Genomic DNA, 17,274 nt, shown 5'->3' on the forward strand with positions numbered 1-17,274 from the left:
TAGATTAATTCAGTCACTATATGGAAGAGGAAGAGCTCTGGTTGTAAATGTGAGTAAAATTTTGACAATCTTCATTGGCGAAGGTCTGAAATCTCTGGTTGGTCTTTTTACTTGTTCCTAAGTATACAAACTTGCGAGTCCTAGGTTTAAGGTCAGAGTGGGAACTCATTAGTCTGTGAGGTGGGCGGGGCTTACCCTTCACCCTCCAGCTAACTACCGCCACCTCGTTACGTTTTAACAGCCGCATCTATCTTTGCTGATAGCATACTCCTATTGAAGGGCTCAGGTTTGTATAGTAAGATAAAATATAAATTGCTTTACAAATTTGTAATTTATTTATAGAAACGTACAGTACAGTAGCGCACAAATCGCAGTTTCAAGTATTTTTAAATTTCCAATGCTGATTAAAATTTTATATGGAACAGAATTGCATCTTTTAAAACTTTGTAATTTTTCAAAATTTAAATGTGTTCTTTCGGAAATTGAAGTTTTAAATGTTTTGAAATTTCTAATGCTAAATAAAATTTTATCTGGAACAGAATTACATATTTAAAAATTTGTGATTTTTCAAAATTCAAACGTACAGTACCGGAAATCGCAGTTTTAAATGTATTAATTTCCAATGCTAATTGAAATTTAAAGGTACAGTACACTACTGGTACTGTATTCACAAACTGCAGTTTTAAGTACTTTTAATTTCCAGTTCTAATTAAAATTGAATCTGGAACAGAGAATTATATCTTTAAGAATTTGTGATTTTTCAAATTTAAATGTACATTACATGTATTGGAAACTGCAGTTTTAGATTTTTTAATTAAAGTGCTATTTGAAATTGAGTCTGGAATAGAGAATTAATCTTGAAGATACTCGCTTAATTAAGCTAGGTTGAACTGCAATACTTATGTGATGCATGTAGGCCCATGTGTGTGTGTGAGCGTATGTGTGGGAGAGAGAAATAGTATTTTCTGGAAGATAGCATCATTGACATGCTTCTTTTCATTTACCTTCTTTTGTTTGTTTAATATCTATATTATATTCTTTTTACTTGCCTCTTTTTTCTTTTTACAGTGTGCCTTGAGCAGCCTAGAGATTTATTGTTGAGGAAGAACAAACTGCATTTACAAAGAATCAACGACAAATTTCTGACTGCCAAATTGCTTTGTCAATATATTTAAGCCTTCCACTTGAATCTAGTAGTTAGGCTTTTCTTTTCTTTCTCATGCTTGAGGGTACACTTGGGCACCCTATTCTATTTTATTTCTCTTCCTCTTGTTTTGTTGAAGTTTTTATAGTTTATATAGGAGATATTTATTTTAATGGTACCTTTCTTAAAATGTTTTATTTTTCCATGTTTGCTTTCCTCACTGGGCTATTTTTTCTGTTGGGGCCCCTGCTTTTCCAACTAAGGTTGTAGCTTGGCAATTGATAGATAATACCAATAATATTGATTAATGACTGCCTGTAAATCTAAGTACTTGGATTGGTTTTCCTTTATCATCTTACTGCTTTGGCTTATTAACCAATTCTGTCAAAAATGTCTTGTTTAAAATTGTGGCTTGTTTAGATGAGAAATGTACAGTATAACTTTTGAGAAAAACTTCATATTAGGCATATTTCCACAAAAGGTAAACTGATTTAGGAATAGTAGAGTATAAAAAAATTAATAATTATGGTATGCTTTGTTAATATATTTAAGTTGAATAATTTATCTTTGCGTACGCTGTGTAGTATTAAAAGTGTGTTATTGAAAAGCTAGAATTTTTGTAGAATTCAATATTATTACTCCGAATCTCCCCTGATATTCATATTGCTTCTCCGGAAGCCCAGTGTAAGCAACACTTATCCGTAGAATTTTTAAAATAGAATATTCCCGTTCTCTTTTACTTCAAACAATACGTTCCCTTGGCAAAGGAACAGAGCCCTCTGCTGTAAGTGGTAGGAAGCCCAGGTGGCCACCTCCGGCAATACAGATTTCATTTTTGAAGTCGACGTTATCCATCCTCTTCATACTCTTGAGTCAGTGGAGAGGAGGATGGACATGTATGTGAAGAACAGGCGAGTATAGAAATAAGAAATTCTGTTATTAAAGTTCCAATGCAACGCTTCCAGATGGCTCAAATCACTGGCAGTTCTTACCTCAAACAGCCTCTACAACATGTACAATGCTCCCAAGAGCCTAGAGTTATAGTGATGGGGAGAGAACACTGCCTTGACCAACTAATGATAGTAACCTGAATTCTAGTCCTATATATTCTTTTATTTAGATCATGGTCACTTGCTCTACTAAGTTGAATGAATCCACTCCAGTCAGAAAGATTGCTTACTCTGTACCACTAGCATATCATATAAATTAAAAGCTCTCCTATGAATTTCCCTTGGAGCTGAGCACAATTGAAGGAAAGAAAGGGATTGATTTTAGTATAAGCAATGCAACGAGCTTAAGGTTACATACCTGGCCTAGATTACGCATCTAGCTTATTTTGATAAACCATTTCAATTGCGGTTTGAAATACTGGATTCCAGATTTTTTATCTTGTCTAGGACCTCATTGAATTCAAGGCGTGTGTCTCTTTCCAGTGCCATCTCTCTGAGCTCAACCCAATTCTCAGATCCGACCTCCCTTTGCATTGTCATCTGCCATGTTTCTCTTGGTCGACCATGTCCTCTCCTGCCCAGCAGCTTCCATTCAGGTACATCCTCCCTTTTCAAAATATGCCCCATCCATCTCCATCTTGATAATCTATCATTCACATTTGGCACCCCTGTCATCTTGCTAATTCTGGCATATGTTATATATTGCTGCCATTTCACGAAAAAAATCCTTCTCAATGCGTATTTGCTTGTTCTGCCCTCCCTGTTCTCTCCTTGAATTCTTTAACTTGTGATCCATTGCTGGTAATGGTGGTTCCTAAATATTTGAAAGAGGTTCAAATAAGGCAATTCATTTGATCACCACTTTGAATCTGCATGACCTATTTATCTCTGGTTGATTGCCAATCCAACCTTTCTCCCCTCCAGTACTAACCTATCAATCATTTTCTACATTTCAGCCATTGTAGAGGCAATTGCAACTATATCTGCATATTCAAGATCATATAATTTCTGGTCCCCTTTTCCATTGAATGACCATTCATTCCTTGCATTACCTTGTTCATATAATCAATCACCAAAATAAACAGTATCGGGGATAGTATTCCACCTTAAAGTACTCCAGTCTTGACTATACGTTTCCATTATAATGTTTACATTCTTTTCTGGTATCCAATAGTGCCTCGGAATCTTTTTATAATATACTACAGGAAATACTATCAAATGCTTTCTCTTATGTAATTGAAAATACAGTGCTGTACTGTAGATTGGCTTTTTAAGATAATGTTTTGAGAGTCAGCAATATGAACATCGTGGGAGATTCATAGAAGTAATTAGAATTTCAGTAATTTAATTTCTTATTTCTATAATCACTTGATGTTCATATACATGCCCACTCTCCATACTGACTAATAGTATTTAGAGGAGTGGTAATGTTGGTTTCAAAACAGAAATCTATTGAAGAATTTTTATCAAACCGTTCTATTAAAGTACGAGGAGTCAGAACTATCTTCTTACTTTCAAGAAGGTGGATGAAGCAATGATAAGTGATAGTAATAGAATGAGAGAAATTTAGAGTCAAACTGAGGAAAAGAAATTCCCCAGTTCGAGAGCCCTCTCACCTGCCACAAGGCTTCAGCATTGGAATGATATGCCATGCTGAAGCCCAAAGACTTCATCAAGGCATTCTCTTGTTAAGAGATTCTGGAATGCCTCCCCTTTCTATCTGAAGAGAGGAATTGAGTTTGAGGTTTTTAGCTAGGTCTCTCAGTATGAAAACAATCCTAACAGTATGTTAACCCTTTTAACCCCGGGGTATTTGGAAATTTCCAACCCTTAACTCCCAAGGGGTTATTTTTTTCCCAGCACATTTTGCAGTATATTTTTTTTTAAATTGCCCTAACAGCCTTAATTTTTGTCATAGAGAGGTCAGGTTGGTCTCATTCTCTTGGTAAATGCCTGAATTTTCTCAAAAAATTATCAAAAAATATGAAAAACAAATTTTTATAGCATTTTTTTGCAAGGACGTATCGGTACGTCCATGGGGGTAAAGGGAGGGCTTTTGTGAAACGTACCAGTACGTCCTTTGGGGGTAAAAGGGTTAAGCCTCCTTTAAATCAAGCTCCTAACAGATCTAGAGTGTCCAAGCTTTTGGAAGTACGACTGAAAAATGATGCTTGAGGAGTAGGTTTGTTAACAGCACAGATAGGAGAGGAAAGATGTCCTAAGTGTCCCCTTTGGTGTAATCCACCTGTTTTAAGTTTTACAGTAGAAGGTAAAAATACCTTATCTAGTAAGGTAATGAAAAGCTAGTTTTTAAAATCCACCCTTCAGTGGATTAATGGTCATGTAATTCTAAAAGTAGGAGGGATAACATCATTTTAACCAGGCTGCGTATTGGCCGTACACTTGCGACCCACAGTTATGTAATGAATAGGGGAAAGCAGTCAGGTGGTCCCCCTTTGTAATAGCTCTCAAGCCGGTTAAAAATATTAGACTCGATACATCATGCAGTTATTAGATTGTCTACTAGAGCTTTTAAAACCTCGCCTATCCCAAGTCTCCTTGTTGATGCTGGAGAGTTACCTCTAGACCTTTACCGAATGTCTTCCATTATTCGGTATTGGTTTAGATTGCAAAGACTCCCTAACTCTCTAGCCTTTCAGACTGCAAGCCTTGTAAGACAAGCATCATACTTTGAGTTGCACCCCAAATCTCCTCAACCTTATGGCTTTCGGGTGAAACGATTATTAAATAGTCTGGATATATTTAGAAATAAGGTACTTCCATTCATTGATTTTAGAAATATTTTAGTCGATTTTCCTGTTTTTAATCCTGAGAGGGGGACAAACCTTTAAGAAATATATTGGTGGAAAATTGTAATACCCTGAACTTGATAGAAGGTACACAGAGTATTGGGGTTTATCACAAGCTTCAGTTTTTTTTAATTTATTTATTTAATATTTTGAATCCTTACTTATTTCACTTTTAGACATTATACAAAAGTGATGTGATTGGTTTTATAGTTTGAAATAATACCAAAAAGTGTGAGTGTACAGTTACGGTTGATTAATTCGTCTCGTATAGCGCTGAATTGCCTTTGATGCTCCAGTGCTTGGCTTGAGGCCAAAATGTTCTAATCCTACCCTATCCTGAGGCGACAGCCTGTGCTTTCTACCACTTATATTAGGGGGCTCTGTTCCTTTGTTAAGGGCATGTATTGTTTGAAAAAAAAAGGAAGAATTTTAATATTTTAAGAAATTTACGGTTAAGTGTTGATAAACCCTGGATTCTGTAGTAGATGGAATATGAACATCAGATGAGTAAAGAAATAAGAAATTTTATTAAAATTCTAATTTTAGATATCAGTGCAAGGTTAATGTATGATGTACAGTACAGGATGTTCCTTAATGTAAAACAAGTAGAATTGGTTTCATATGACACATATCATCTTCACTTTGTTATTTAACCCTTTTACCCCCAGGCTATTCGGAACTTTCCAACCCTTAACCCCCACGGGTTATTTTTTTCAAGCACATTTTGCAGTATAATTTTTTTAAATTGCTCTAAAAGCCTTAATTTTCATCATAGAGAGATCAGGTTAGTCTCATTCTCTTGGAAAATGCCTGAAGTTTCTCAAAAAATTATCAAAAATATGAAAAAAAAAATGTAAATAACAGTTTTTTGCAAGGACGTACCGGTACGTCCATGGGGGTAAAGGGATGAGTTTTGTGAAACGTACCAGTACGTCCTTTGGGGGTAAAAGGGTTAAAAGAAAAGTAGGTCCTATTTTTGCCCGACAGTATTCGATTATTTCGATATTAGAATTGCCGTCTGTTTCCATTATCGTATTTGACAGGTTATTTCTGTAAACAATTCAAGGATATAGTTATGGGCTCAGTCCTTCGTATTTATTTTAAACAGGATTAAGATAAATCATGCATTGTGGCTTTTACTGCACAGTATTCTTTATGTCAGCTCTTGATGTTTTTGTTATGACTGTTTTTTCTAGTTTAGTTTATGGAGAAAACATATAGAAGACAACACAGCCCCTTATTATTTGATGGGGAATTGAATAGTTTTAGTTTATGGAGAAAACAGGTAGAAGAAAACACGGCCCATTATTATTTGATGGAGAATTCAATAGGTTTAGTTTATGGAGAAAACAGGTAGAAGACAATACTGCCCCTTATTATTTGATGGAGAATTGAATAGTTTTAGTTTTTGGAGAAAACAGGTAGAAGACAACACAGCCCCTTATTATTTGATGGAGAATCGAATAGTTTTAGTTTATGGAGAAAACAGGTAGAAGAAAACACGGCCCATTATTATTTGATGGAGAATTCAATAGTTTTAGTTTATGGAGAAAACAGGTAGAAGACAATACTGCCCCTTATTATTTGATGGAGAATTGAATAGTTTTAGTTTATGGAGAAAACAGGTAGAAGACATTACTGCCCCGTATTATTTGATGGAGAATTGAATAGTTTAAGAATTCATGACAGTTATAGATGATACAATTTTTAAGAATTCATGATTGCGATTGATAATGCGTTTGATTTTAATAGTTTCTGTGTAGGTACAGGTATTGCCCGGGCCCTGTAAGTCAGAAAGGCTTCCCTTTAGGGTTATCAGTGCAAGGATTATTAACATGGAGGCTTCCTCCTTCACTGTGGGTAGTTAAGAACCCTTCAGGTTCCAAACAGATTTTCATGGTCCCAGAAATTACTTTTGTAAAATCTTTATTACTTTTTTTATTTCTTTTTATTACTGCTTCAGTGAGGATAGAATCACTTAAATTTAAATCAATTGTCGGTCAATAACCCTTTTACCCCCAAAGGACGTACTGGTACGTTTCACAAAAGCCATCCCTTTACCCCCATGGACGTACCGGTACGTCCTTGCAAAAAATGCTATAAAAATCTTTTTTTTTTTCATATTTTTTATAATTTTTTGAGAAAATTTGGGCATTTTCCAAGAGAATGAGACCAACCTGACCTCTCTATGACAAAAATTAAGGCTGTTAGAACAATTTAAAAAATATATACTGCAAAATGTGCTGGGAAAAAAATAACCCCTTGGGGGTTAAGGGTTGGAAATTTCCAAATAGCCTGGGGGTAAAAGGGCTAATAGTTTAGAGTACAAAAATAGATTATCGTATCATAATCTGAATGATAATTTAATCTCTTGGGATAAGTTAGTTTTTGGTATGGTTGCCAAAGTGCCGTTTGATAGTTCTTATTGGGCTTCTTACTTTTTATGTTGTGAGATCTCTGAGTTGGTTAGTTGTAGCGGCGGTAATTGACTCTTCAAGGTTTACAATGCTTAAATATTTTTATTTCATCTGCAGTTAGATGTGTCCCCTAGATCCAACTCCTCTTATTTCAGTGAATCATTTCATATTTCATTAACTAAATGTTTTTTGTGCTTATGCTCGATGCTTGAAATTTAGGTAGTTTTTTATGTTGCTTGCAGTAACTAGAGTTTTTGCACATTCTCATCATTGCTCCTGCATAGATATTGTTTTTTCTATTAACGAAGATAAACATATTTTAATTTTAGTTTGTGTAACATTATCTATCTTTCAAAAAGATGCTAAAAAAGATATGATGTTGCGAACATTAAGCATTTTTTGAGATACATCTATAGAGAACTTGGGTATACATTTCATTTTTACTTTATGCTTAATTTTGTAGAATTTTAAAGAATTAACTTTACTATTTATGGGTGGGAGTTTGCTTTAGCAAATTTCGACCATGGAAATACCGTAGCATAATTGCATGTATTAACAAAAAAGTTAGTTGAACATTTGTTGAAATTACAATGTCATTTTGATAGTTATTAAGTTTAAGAAGTCAAAGTCTCTCAAATTCTCTTGCTATTTCCAAACTCCTTTGCAACCGTTGTAAAATTCTTTAGTTAGGAATTTGCAAGTTTTAATCTTGGATCATAGCTACTCAACGCGAGTGTTTGTTCCTATGCGAATACGAACTTAGAGTCCTTTAGGGAGCCAGTATGTTTTCAGCGCAAAGCTTGACGGCCGTTGAATCACTTAACAAGTAGTTAAGCTAAGGGTGAAAGCGAGGGTGAGGAGCCCTGCCTCCTTACCTATCAAAGTTTCTTCACTTATGTTTTTGGCCACATCAAGTACAGTAATACCAGTGTACCCGTAGGAGAACTTTTCATTTTCATTTTCAGAAAGTGCGTTCTGGCTGTTGATCCTTAGAAGGTGAAGCGAGACACTCAATCATGAGAGGATGAACTTAACCGGCTATATATAAAAATTCTCACTGCCCCTGCTAGACGGATGATTGTTTGCAATCGTCTCTGGTTGCCGACTATAGGTCATGGCCTCCTTTTTGGTGTCAGGCGTATGCTTTAAGGGGGAGAAAGAGCTTTGCTTCTTCCTTTCATTCATTGGGTGCAATTGCTTTCGCTGCTCCTGTGCTTACTCTCCTTGCTCAATCCCCTGGGAGTATGTGTCAGGAGCAAGTCGCCTCCTGTCCTAAGTCGGCGATCTTTCAGGTTCCGGTGGCATGTTGCTTCTTCCTTTCGTTCATTGGGTGCAATTTCTATCACTACTCCCGTGCTTACTTTCCTTGCTCAATCCCCTGGGAGTATGTGTCAGGAGCAAGTCGCCCTCTGTCCTAAGTCGGCGATCTTTCCCGGTGGCATGTTGCTTCATCCTTTCGTTCATTGGGTGCAATTTCTATCGCTGCTCCCGTGCTTACTTTCCTTGCTCAATCCCCTGGGAGTATGTGTCAGGAGCAAGTCGCCCCCTGTCTTAAGTCGGCGATCTTTCCCGGTGGCATGTCGGGTTCCTCCCGTTTTTGTCACACCCCATTGGAGGTTGGAGGCTCTTTTCCATTTGTGCTACTGCTGATGACAAGTGTGACTGAAGGAAAGTACGTATTGGCGTCCTTAGGTCTTTCATTGAAGGACGTAGTCAGTGTGTCCCCGATGATGTCTGCAGTGATTGACCCTCCCCGGGGGCCTAGGTACCAGACTGGTGGGACCACCCGCAACTTCTCGGAAGGAACTGGGGCATTCAGCTCTTCGTGTTACCCTACCTGTTTCTTCCAGGCAGTGGGATGGCTGAAGAAGTGAAGAAGAGGGTTACACTTAGCAGCATTCTCCCCCATCTTACATCCGAGAGTAGGGGAATTCCTTGTCGTGCCTTGGGCAATCCAGCAGAAGCATTGGGTTGTGTGATTTCTTCAGGATAGTTACTTACCAACATTTTCAGGCCTTTGCTCCCCCCCTCCATCTTGGGTATAGAGTACTTATCCATTTTTTCAACATCGAGGACCCTGGCCTTTCAGGTAAAGGGAGGAGGAATGTTGGAGTGGATCACGCTTAAAGAATTCCATCAGAGGAGACTTCTTGCTTTCAGTAGGTCTGAAGGATGTGTACTTTTATTACCTATGTATCAGTCCCTTCTTCCACTACTTCAAAATATTAAACTTGCAGCAAATGTTTTTATGATGAATAGGCTGACATAAGTCTATTTTTGTAGTTTATATATGAAAGGTCTATTTTAATGATGTTACTGTTTTTAAAATGTTTTGTTTTAATTGTTCGTTACTTCTCTTATAGTATATTTTTTTCCTTATTTCTTTCCTCACTGGGCTATTTTTACGTTTAAGCCCTTGGTGTTAGCTAGTACATCACATACATATACCAAGGCACTTCCCCCAATTTTGGGGAGTAGCCGACATCAACAAAGAAACAAAAACAAAAAGAGGACCTCTACTCTCTACGTTCCTCCCAGCCTAACAAGGGACTCAACCGAGTTCAGCTGGTACTGCTAGGGTGTCACAGCCCACCCTCCCACATTATCCACCACAGATGAAGCTTCATAATGCTGAATCCCCTACTGCTGCTACCTCCGCGGTCATCTAAGGCACTGGAGGAAGCAGCAGGGCCTACCGGAACTGCGTCACAATCGCTCGCCATTCATTCCTATTTCTAGCACGCTCTCTTGCCTCGCTCATATCTATCCTCCTATCACCCAGAGCTTCCTTCACTCCATCCATCCACCCAAACCTTGGCCTTCCTCTCGTACTACTCCCATCAACTCTTGCATTCATCACCTTCTTTAGCAGACAGCCATTTTCCATTCTCTCATTATATTATACCAGAAGAATATAAATTTCTTGAAAAATGTGATCAGTTTTTATTATACGATAGTGGGGAAGATTGTCCGGACAGAATTTTAGTTTTTGGCATAAAAGCTGGGCTAGACGACCTTGAGAAAAACAAGGACTGGGCGTGTGACGGCACGTTTAAATGCAGCCCAGAGATATATTACCAATTGTTCACATTACATATTGTTATAAAGAATATTAGTATACCACGTATTTTTGTCTTGCTACCAGACAAATCTCAGGTAACTTACAGCAGACTTTTCAGTGCCTTGAAGGACTTACGCCCATCATTACAACCCGAAACCTTGATGGTCGATTTTGAAAAAGCAAGTATTAACGCCTTTTCTGCTGTATTTCCAACAATAAAAGTAACAGGTTGTTTATTTCATATGGCTAAGAATATTTATAGGCACATTGTGGATCTCGGTTTAAAGTCGCGTTATCAAGCAGACGCAGATGTGGATCTCGGTTTAAAGTCGCGTTATCAAACAGACGCAGATGTGGATCTCGGTTTAAAGTCGCGTTATCAAACAGACGCAGATGTGGATCTCGGTTTAAAGTCGCGTTATCAAACAGACGCAGGTGTGGATCTCGGTTTAAAGTCGCGTTATCAAACAGACGCAGATGTGGATCTCGGTTTAAAGTCGCGGTATCAAACAGACGCAGATGTGGATCTCGGTTTAAAGTCGCGGTATCAAACAGACGCAGTTGTGGATCTCGGTTTAAAGTCGCGTTATCAAACAGACGCAGATGTGGATCTCGGTTTAAAGTCGCGTTATCAAACGGACGCAGATGTGGATCTCGGTTTAAAGTCGCGTTATCAAACAGACGCAGATGTGGATCTCGGTTTAAAGTCGCGTTATCAAACGGACGCAGATGTGGATCTCGGTTTAAAGTCGCGTTATCAAACAGACGCAGATGTGGATCTCGGTTTAAAGTCGCGTTATCAAACAGACGCAGTTGTGGATCTCGGTTTAAAGTCGCGTTATCAAACAGACGCAGATGTGGATCTCGGTTTAAAGTCGCGTTATCAAACGGACGCAGATGTGGATCTCGGTTTAAAGTCGCGTTATCAAACAGACGCAGATGTGGATCTCGGTTTAAAGTCGCGTTATCAAACGGACGCAGAATTCAACAACAAAACCAAATGTTTCACCGCCTTAGCTTTCCTTCCTGTGCAAGATGTTATTGATGGATTCATCGAGCTATCAGATGATGACGATTTACCCCAAGAATTAGTATCTTAGGGTAGTTTGTAGCGCTACGGCCAAGCGTCCTAATTTGCTTATTATCACTCCGACTGTTATCTTGTATAGAATAAAAACGCTTGGAAATGGTCTACGGATCTTAGATATGTTGTGTAAGGGGGGGGGGGGGGGGGCGAAGCCCCCCCGGGTAAGGATACTGCTTTTAGCATAGGTTAGGTGGGTTTTATAAGTTAGCTTTTCTTGCCAAAATCGTTTTTAGAACGACGGCCACAGTTCAGAATATTCCCGTTTTCTACGGGATCTGGCCGTCACCCTACAAAGACTCCGTATCTTATTTCGAAACGCATTATATAGGAGGAGAACGGGGTAGAGGAGAGCGAAGACGAGGAGTGGAGCCTACTTTTCCTATTGCATTATGGAATGTTTTTGAACGAGTTGAGCATAATAGAAGCAGAACGAACCACAGCATAGAAGGCTACCATAATGCACTGCAAAGCTCAATGACAAATAAGCATCCAAATCTATGGAAGCTTATTTCGTATCTAAAAAAGGAAGAGATTTTAGCAAGAAAGAAAAAGTGTGACTTAGACCGAGGAAACGCCGAAGGAATGAAAAAGGTATATAGTGATGTCAACACAAGACTCCATCGACAAGTTATTGGGTACAATTCTGCACAGAAAAGAGACTATTTGCGTAGTATTACGTGGAATCTGCACTCTTTAAATCATTGCATTTTTTCTGTTTTCTTGTTTTACGGCAAAATTGTCTTGCGGCGATTTTTCCTATTAGGCGAAATTTCTCGAGGCGAGAATTCCTGAGGCGAGTTTTCCTACGGCAAACTTGTTTACGGCGAATTTTCCTAAAACCCTTCACTCCATCCATCCACCCATACCTTGGCCTTCCTCTTGTTCTTCTCCCACCAACTCTTGCATTCATCAAAGAGGTGGAGCTGGAGGGAGAGTGTCTGCTCCCCGCACTCTAGTTAGCTAATAATAATGATATACAGTTTTATGTACAAGTTAGTCCTCTGGGTGCTAAACGGGTTACTGCTCCTCAGGTGTTCATTCAGATGTTCACATGGATAGTAACGTGGGGCCACCACAAGCGATATGTACGACTGTAGATGCATGTCTCGGGTGGGTGATCCTTGCCTCTGTGTGGCCGTGGCGACAAGATTGAGTTTGACTTTCCACTTTCATCATGATCTGGGGATTGTGATAATCAAGGCAAAGTTGAATTGCTTACCCAAGCCAAGGTCGATACACTTGGGGATGTGGGTAGCATTGGATTCAACTAATTAGGTAATCACATCAGCAAGCTTAAGGAGGTAGTGTGTATATTCTGTCATACAGAACTACCCCAGCTTTGACAGAATCTTCTCAGCCGCCTTTCTTAACTGGAGAAGCTCATCCTTCTAAGAGCTCCTTTGGTAAAGATCTCATCGAGCACTGTTGGAAGAATCGCTGGTTAGCGTCTAGGGATTGGCATCCCTTCTTGTGCTGTTGGGATGGAAGACTTGGGTTGATCTTATACTAAAAGGAATCCCACTTAAATCTTTGACTCCTTACATGCAACTATGCTCAGGTGCATTAAAAGAAGGAAGGCGGGCATGCCTGAACAACCAAGTTGTCTCAGCAGTGGGATCAGCAGAAGCATCTACTCTAATGGCTTGGGTTTAGCAATCCTATATATATATAGTGCTGCAAGTCTTCCAAGAGCGTTGAGGAGGAATCCGATCGGTAGATGCGATAACACCACCTTATTGGCTTGCGTGTAGTTCCATAACCCGACAAAGCAGATGGTTTTCGGGGAGGCATTTCATGCTGGTGAGTTGTCAGCCAATCACATTCTGGGCAAGAGGAATGGGCTAGCTGACACAGTAACCAAGGAAAGTTTGTAGGGTCAGCTGGTTCCTACTATGCGTAACAAAGTGTATCCTGGTTGGATTGTTCTCCAGGAAATGACTTGTTTGCCATACAGCTAGACAAGAATAAGCCCAGGTTTTCACCCCTTTCTAACTCCATGATCTATGTTCGAAGTCACCTTCCAACACCCATGGGATCACTTGGATGGTTACACCCTGTCTCCAATGAAACCTGGTTTGTCAACTAGTCTAACGTATGAAATTACACCGGGACTCGGGATGATTTAGGTGGCTCCCAGATGGCCTCATCCCAAATGGTTTCCTGTTTCCTGTTTTCCCTTGTCGAGATATGGAGGAACCCCCTTGGCCTTCACTCTCATGGTAAAGTAGGACATTCTCTATGGTGGATATCAAATAAGGGATTCTTCTCAAGTCAGATCATCTGTAGACAAGATATCGGAGTTCCACTTCTTCCTGGCTGGGAGAAGCTCCTCTCAGTAGCGGCCATCAAGGCTACCACTCAGACTTGAACATTGTCTTTTGATGGAAGGGGATAGTTTTTCTCTACCGCATCCGAGCCTTTGAGAAGGTCTTGGTCTAAGTTAACCCTTTTACCCCCAGGCTATTTGGAAATTTTCAACCCTTAACCCCCAGGGGGTTATTTTTTTTCAAGCACATTTTGCAATATATTTTTTTAAATTGCTCTAACAGTCTTAATTTTTGTCATAGAGAGGTCAGGTTGGTCTCATTCTCTTGGAAAATACCTGAATTTTCTCAAAAAGTTATCAAAAATATGAAAAAAAAAAATTTTATAGCATTTTTTTGCAAGGACGTACCGGTACATCCATCGGGTTAAAGGGATAGCTTTTGTGAAACGTACCAGTACGTCCTTTGGGGGTTAAAGGGTTAGTATATTATGCATGGGTGAAAAATGCATCTATACAAATACGACAATCTTTGTTCATCGAGGAAGAAATATATTTTACAATACAAGAATGATTTCATGAACATGATTTCCAGAATACCCATCACAGTCGGGATAAAGCACTTTCTATGAGATAAAGCCTCGTTGGAGCCTCTTTAACCCCCAAAGGATGTACTGGTACGTTTCACAAAACTCAACCCTTCACCCCCATGGACGTACCGGTACGTCCTTGCAAAAAACTGTTTTATACATTTTTTTGCATATTTTTGATAACTTTATGAGAAACTTCAGGCATTTTCCAAAAGAATGAGACCAACCTGACCTCTCTATGACAAAATTTAAGGCTGTTAGAGCAATTTAAAAATAAAATATATTGCAAAATGTGCTTGAAAAAAGGGTTGGAAAGTTCCAAATAGATTGGGGGTAAAAGAGTTGAGTATCACCAACTCTGCAAATATAAAAAAATTAACAGGTTTAAAGGTCGCTCATGAATGGCAGCGGCAAAGATCTGTTACAATGCCCCAGAGACTGTCCATATATACATATGATTAGCACCCAAGCCCCCTCTATGCTAGAGAAATGTCTTGAAATTACTATTAGATGTGGCTTTGTGTATGTGCCTTTTACCTTGAATAGATTCTCCTTATCTGGTCAACCTAGACCTATATGTGGAAATCCAATGAATTCTGACCCATACATAACCTGAAGCCGAGTTAGTGTATCCTGCCCCCTAGCAGGGAAATGTCGATGTCGACAATAAGGGTTTGTATTTCCCATCGGAACAAAAAGGGAAGAGTTTGAAACGTTTGTTAACTTACCAAGTCCCTAAGGTCATGATTATTCCTTTAGGAAAATAATATTGTGACTTCAAGAACCTAAACACCATAAAAGGTTTAGTAAAAACTCCAACATACTTTATTAGATTATAACTGAGGGAGCAGTAATAAAATGCAAATACAGTTCAAGTATCTTATTAGGCAACTAGATTATCAAAATGTAGTTACAGCAAAGTATGTAATCAACTTTCGTGGTTCGTGCTGAATGGTCACTGCAGCCAGGATGAACTCTGCAAGCTCTCCTCGCCCTGAATAAAGCGTAAGAGTCCTTCACATGGGTACCCATGTGAGACTTGGCCAGGAAAAGGAAGATTTCTAGGGCATTATGCTTGCTCTCACTTAGTTCCAAGCAGTTCCGAAGAGAGAGAGAGGCCACAAGTTTCTCCTTCGACTCCTGTTCCTCCTTCAGAAGATGGTCTGGCAACATAGGAAGGTTCTCTTTGAACTGCTGTCCAGCAATCTCCGGGTCTAGTTTGGAGACGGAGAAGGTTAGGTGGACATCCTTCCACTTTCCTTCACCAGTAGGCTGTGCGAGGGAGAATGGCTTGCATTCTTCTTAAGTCGGGCAGGGTTTTCCCTCGTCGGCAGCCTTGACGACAGAGTCGAACACTTTCTCTGTAAAGGGAAAGGAGATCGAGGAAGGGGCGAGAAAAGTAGCGTGCTTCTTGCTCAGCGCTGAAACTTTAGTATTAGTATAGTCCGATCCCTTTAGGGTCTTTAGAAGGATGGCCTGCCCCTTATCGTGTTCAAACACGATGACCTCCTTAGGGACCGTTTCTTTTCGGGTTACACTCTCGTCCCGCAGTCTCCGTAGCACTCGGGATAAACAGAGAAGCTAGGGCAGAACTCGAGGTCTTCAATAGGTCTGGCTCCCAGCTTCTCAGAAACGAACACTTTCCCATCCATCATGGGCATGTGCTCCGCATACCTCCAGCGACTGGTTTCGGAGCAATGAGGGAGATCGGACACTCTAAGAGGCTTCTTAGACGTGCCCTTGACGGCCCTGAGACGGTCAATCTTCTGAATGGTCCTTTGCTGCTGTTTGAACGACTCCTGCATGGCCTTCTGCTCCTGTTGGAACGACTCCATCATGAGTTTAAGAGACGCCAGAATCTCATCACTCGCACTGGCCTGAACAACAGGTTGTGGAGTCGGTGCAGAGGACGGCGATGGTAACGACTGGTATACGGCCAAGGCAAACTGGGGGTCTTCTGTCGCTGTCGAAAGGGATTCCTCTTCCTCTATGAGGGGAAGATCCTCGTCCTCTTCAGGGATGCCGTGCAGCAGGTCTTGTTCTGTGTCGGAGAACACTTCTGACATCCTCTCTTGCTGTATGTCCATGTCCTCTACGGTCCTACTGGTGTCAGAGTCAACCTTCAGCTGGATGAAGGGAGACTGAAGCTGTTCCTGCAACACCACCGTGCTAGGAAGAGCCTTGGGGAACAATATACGCCCCAGGGAGTCATTCGGTAGGTATGGTCCTGGTGAATTCTTCTGGAACCCCCTTACCCAATGGCGAAGGGTATCACTCGCCGTGTCCCTAGTCTGTAGGTTAACTAAAGGGGCTTCGCCGAAGCCGTTGGTTAGAAGAGTCGAGCAAATGGTGCAAAAAGGGGACCTCTACTCTCTATGTTCCTCACAGCTTGACAAGGGACTCAACCGAGTTCAGCTGGTACTGCTAGGGTGCCACAGCCCACCCTCCCCCGTTATCCACCACAGATGAAGCTTCATAATGCTGAATCCCCTACTGCTGCTACCTTCGCGGTCATCTAAGGCACTGGAGGAAGCAGCAGGAAAAGGGGTAGTTTATGTACCAGAGCATTTTCATGGCCTTTATTCCAGAGGAGTACTCAAGCTTTTGACACATTTGTGCTTGGTCTTGTGATGGTTGCTAGCCCAGATCCCTTAGGAGACAGTAAGCATCTCATCTCTGGTAACATGTAAATTTAAGCATCTCATCTCTGGTAACATGTAAATTTAACTCTGTAAAGGAGGAAGAATGACTGACCCCTCCTCCATTCTTTCTGCCTCTATCTTAGGGATAAAGTGGTCAAAGTGTTACTCGCTTGATCTGGCTTGATGATGTGAACTACACTTCTGAGCTCCATCTTTAAAACCTATGGAAGTTCTCATCCATCCTCCATAGACAAGGATGAGGATGGTAGAATATATACCAGCACTTTGTCATCATAAGCCAGGTATATTA

The 17,274-nt window shown here is 40.0% G+C and overlaps 1 protein-coding gene across 1 annotated transcript in view; it reads left to right on the forward strand.

The window, feature by feature from the left end:
- The first annotated feature begins 9,545 nt into the window (after window positions 1–9,545).
- The window catches only part of LOC137637479 (clumping factor A-like), a 123,460-nt gene continuing 115,731 nt past the window's right edge, over window positions 9,546–17,274 (forward strand). Inside the window, exon 1 of the mRNA XM_068369664.1 lies at window positions 9,546–13,896. Within this exon, the coding sequence (XP_068225765.1) occupies window positions 10,544–11,482 (939 nt within the window). The 5' untranslated portion in view covers window positions 9,546–10,543 and the 3' untranslated portion in view covers window positions 11,483–13,896. The remainder of the gene's footprint in view (window positions 13,897–17,274) is intronic.

The sequence above is a fragment of the Palaemon carinicauda genome, unplaced genomic scaffold (genome assembly GCF_036898095.1).
Source record: "Palaemon carinicauda isolate YSFRI2023 unplaced genomic scaffold, ASM3689809v2 scaffold78, whole genome shotgun sequence".
Classification (NCBI taxonomy): domain Eukaryota; kingdom Metazoa; phylum Arthropoda; class Malacostraca; order Decapoda; family Palaemonidae; genus Palaemon; species Palaemon carinicauda.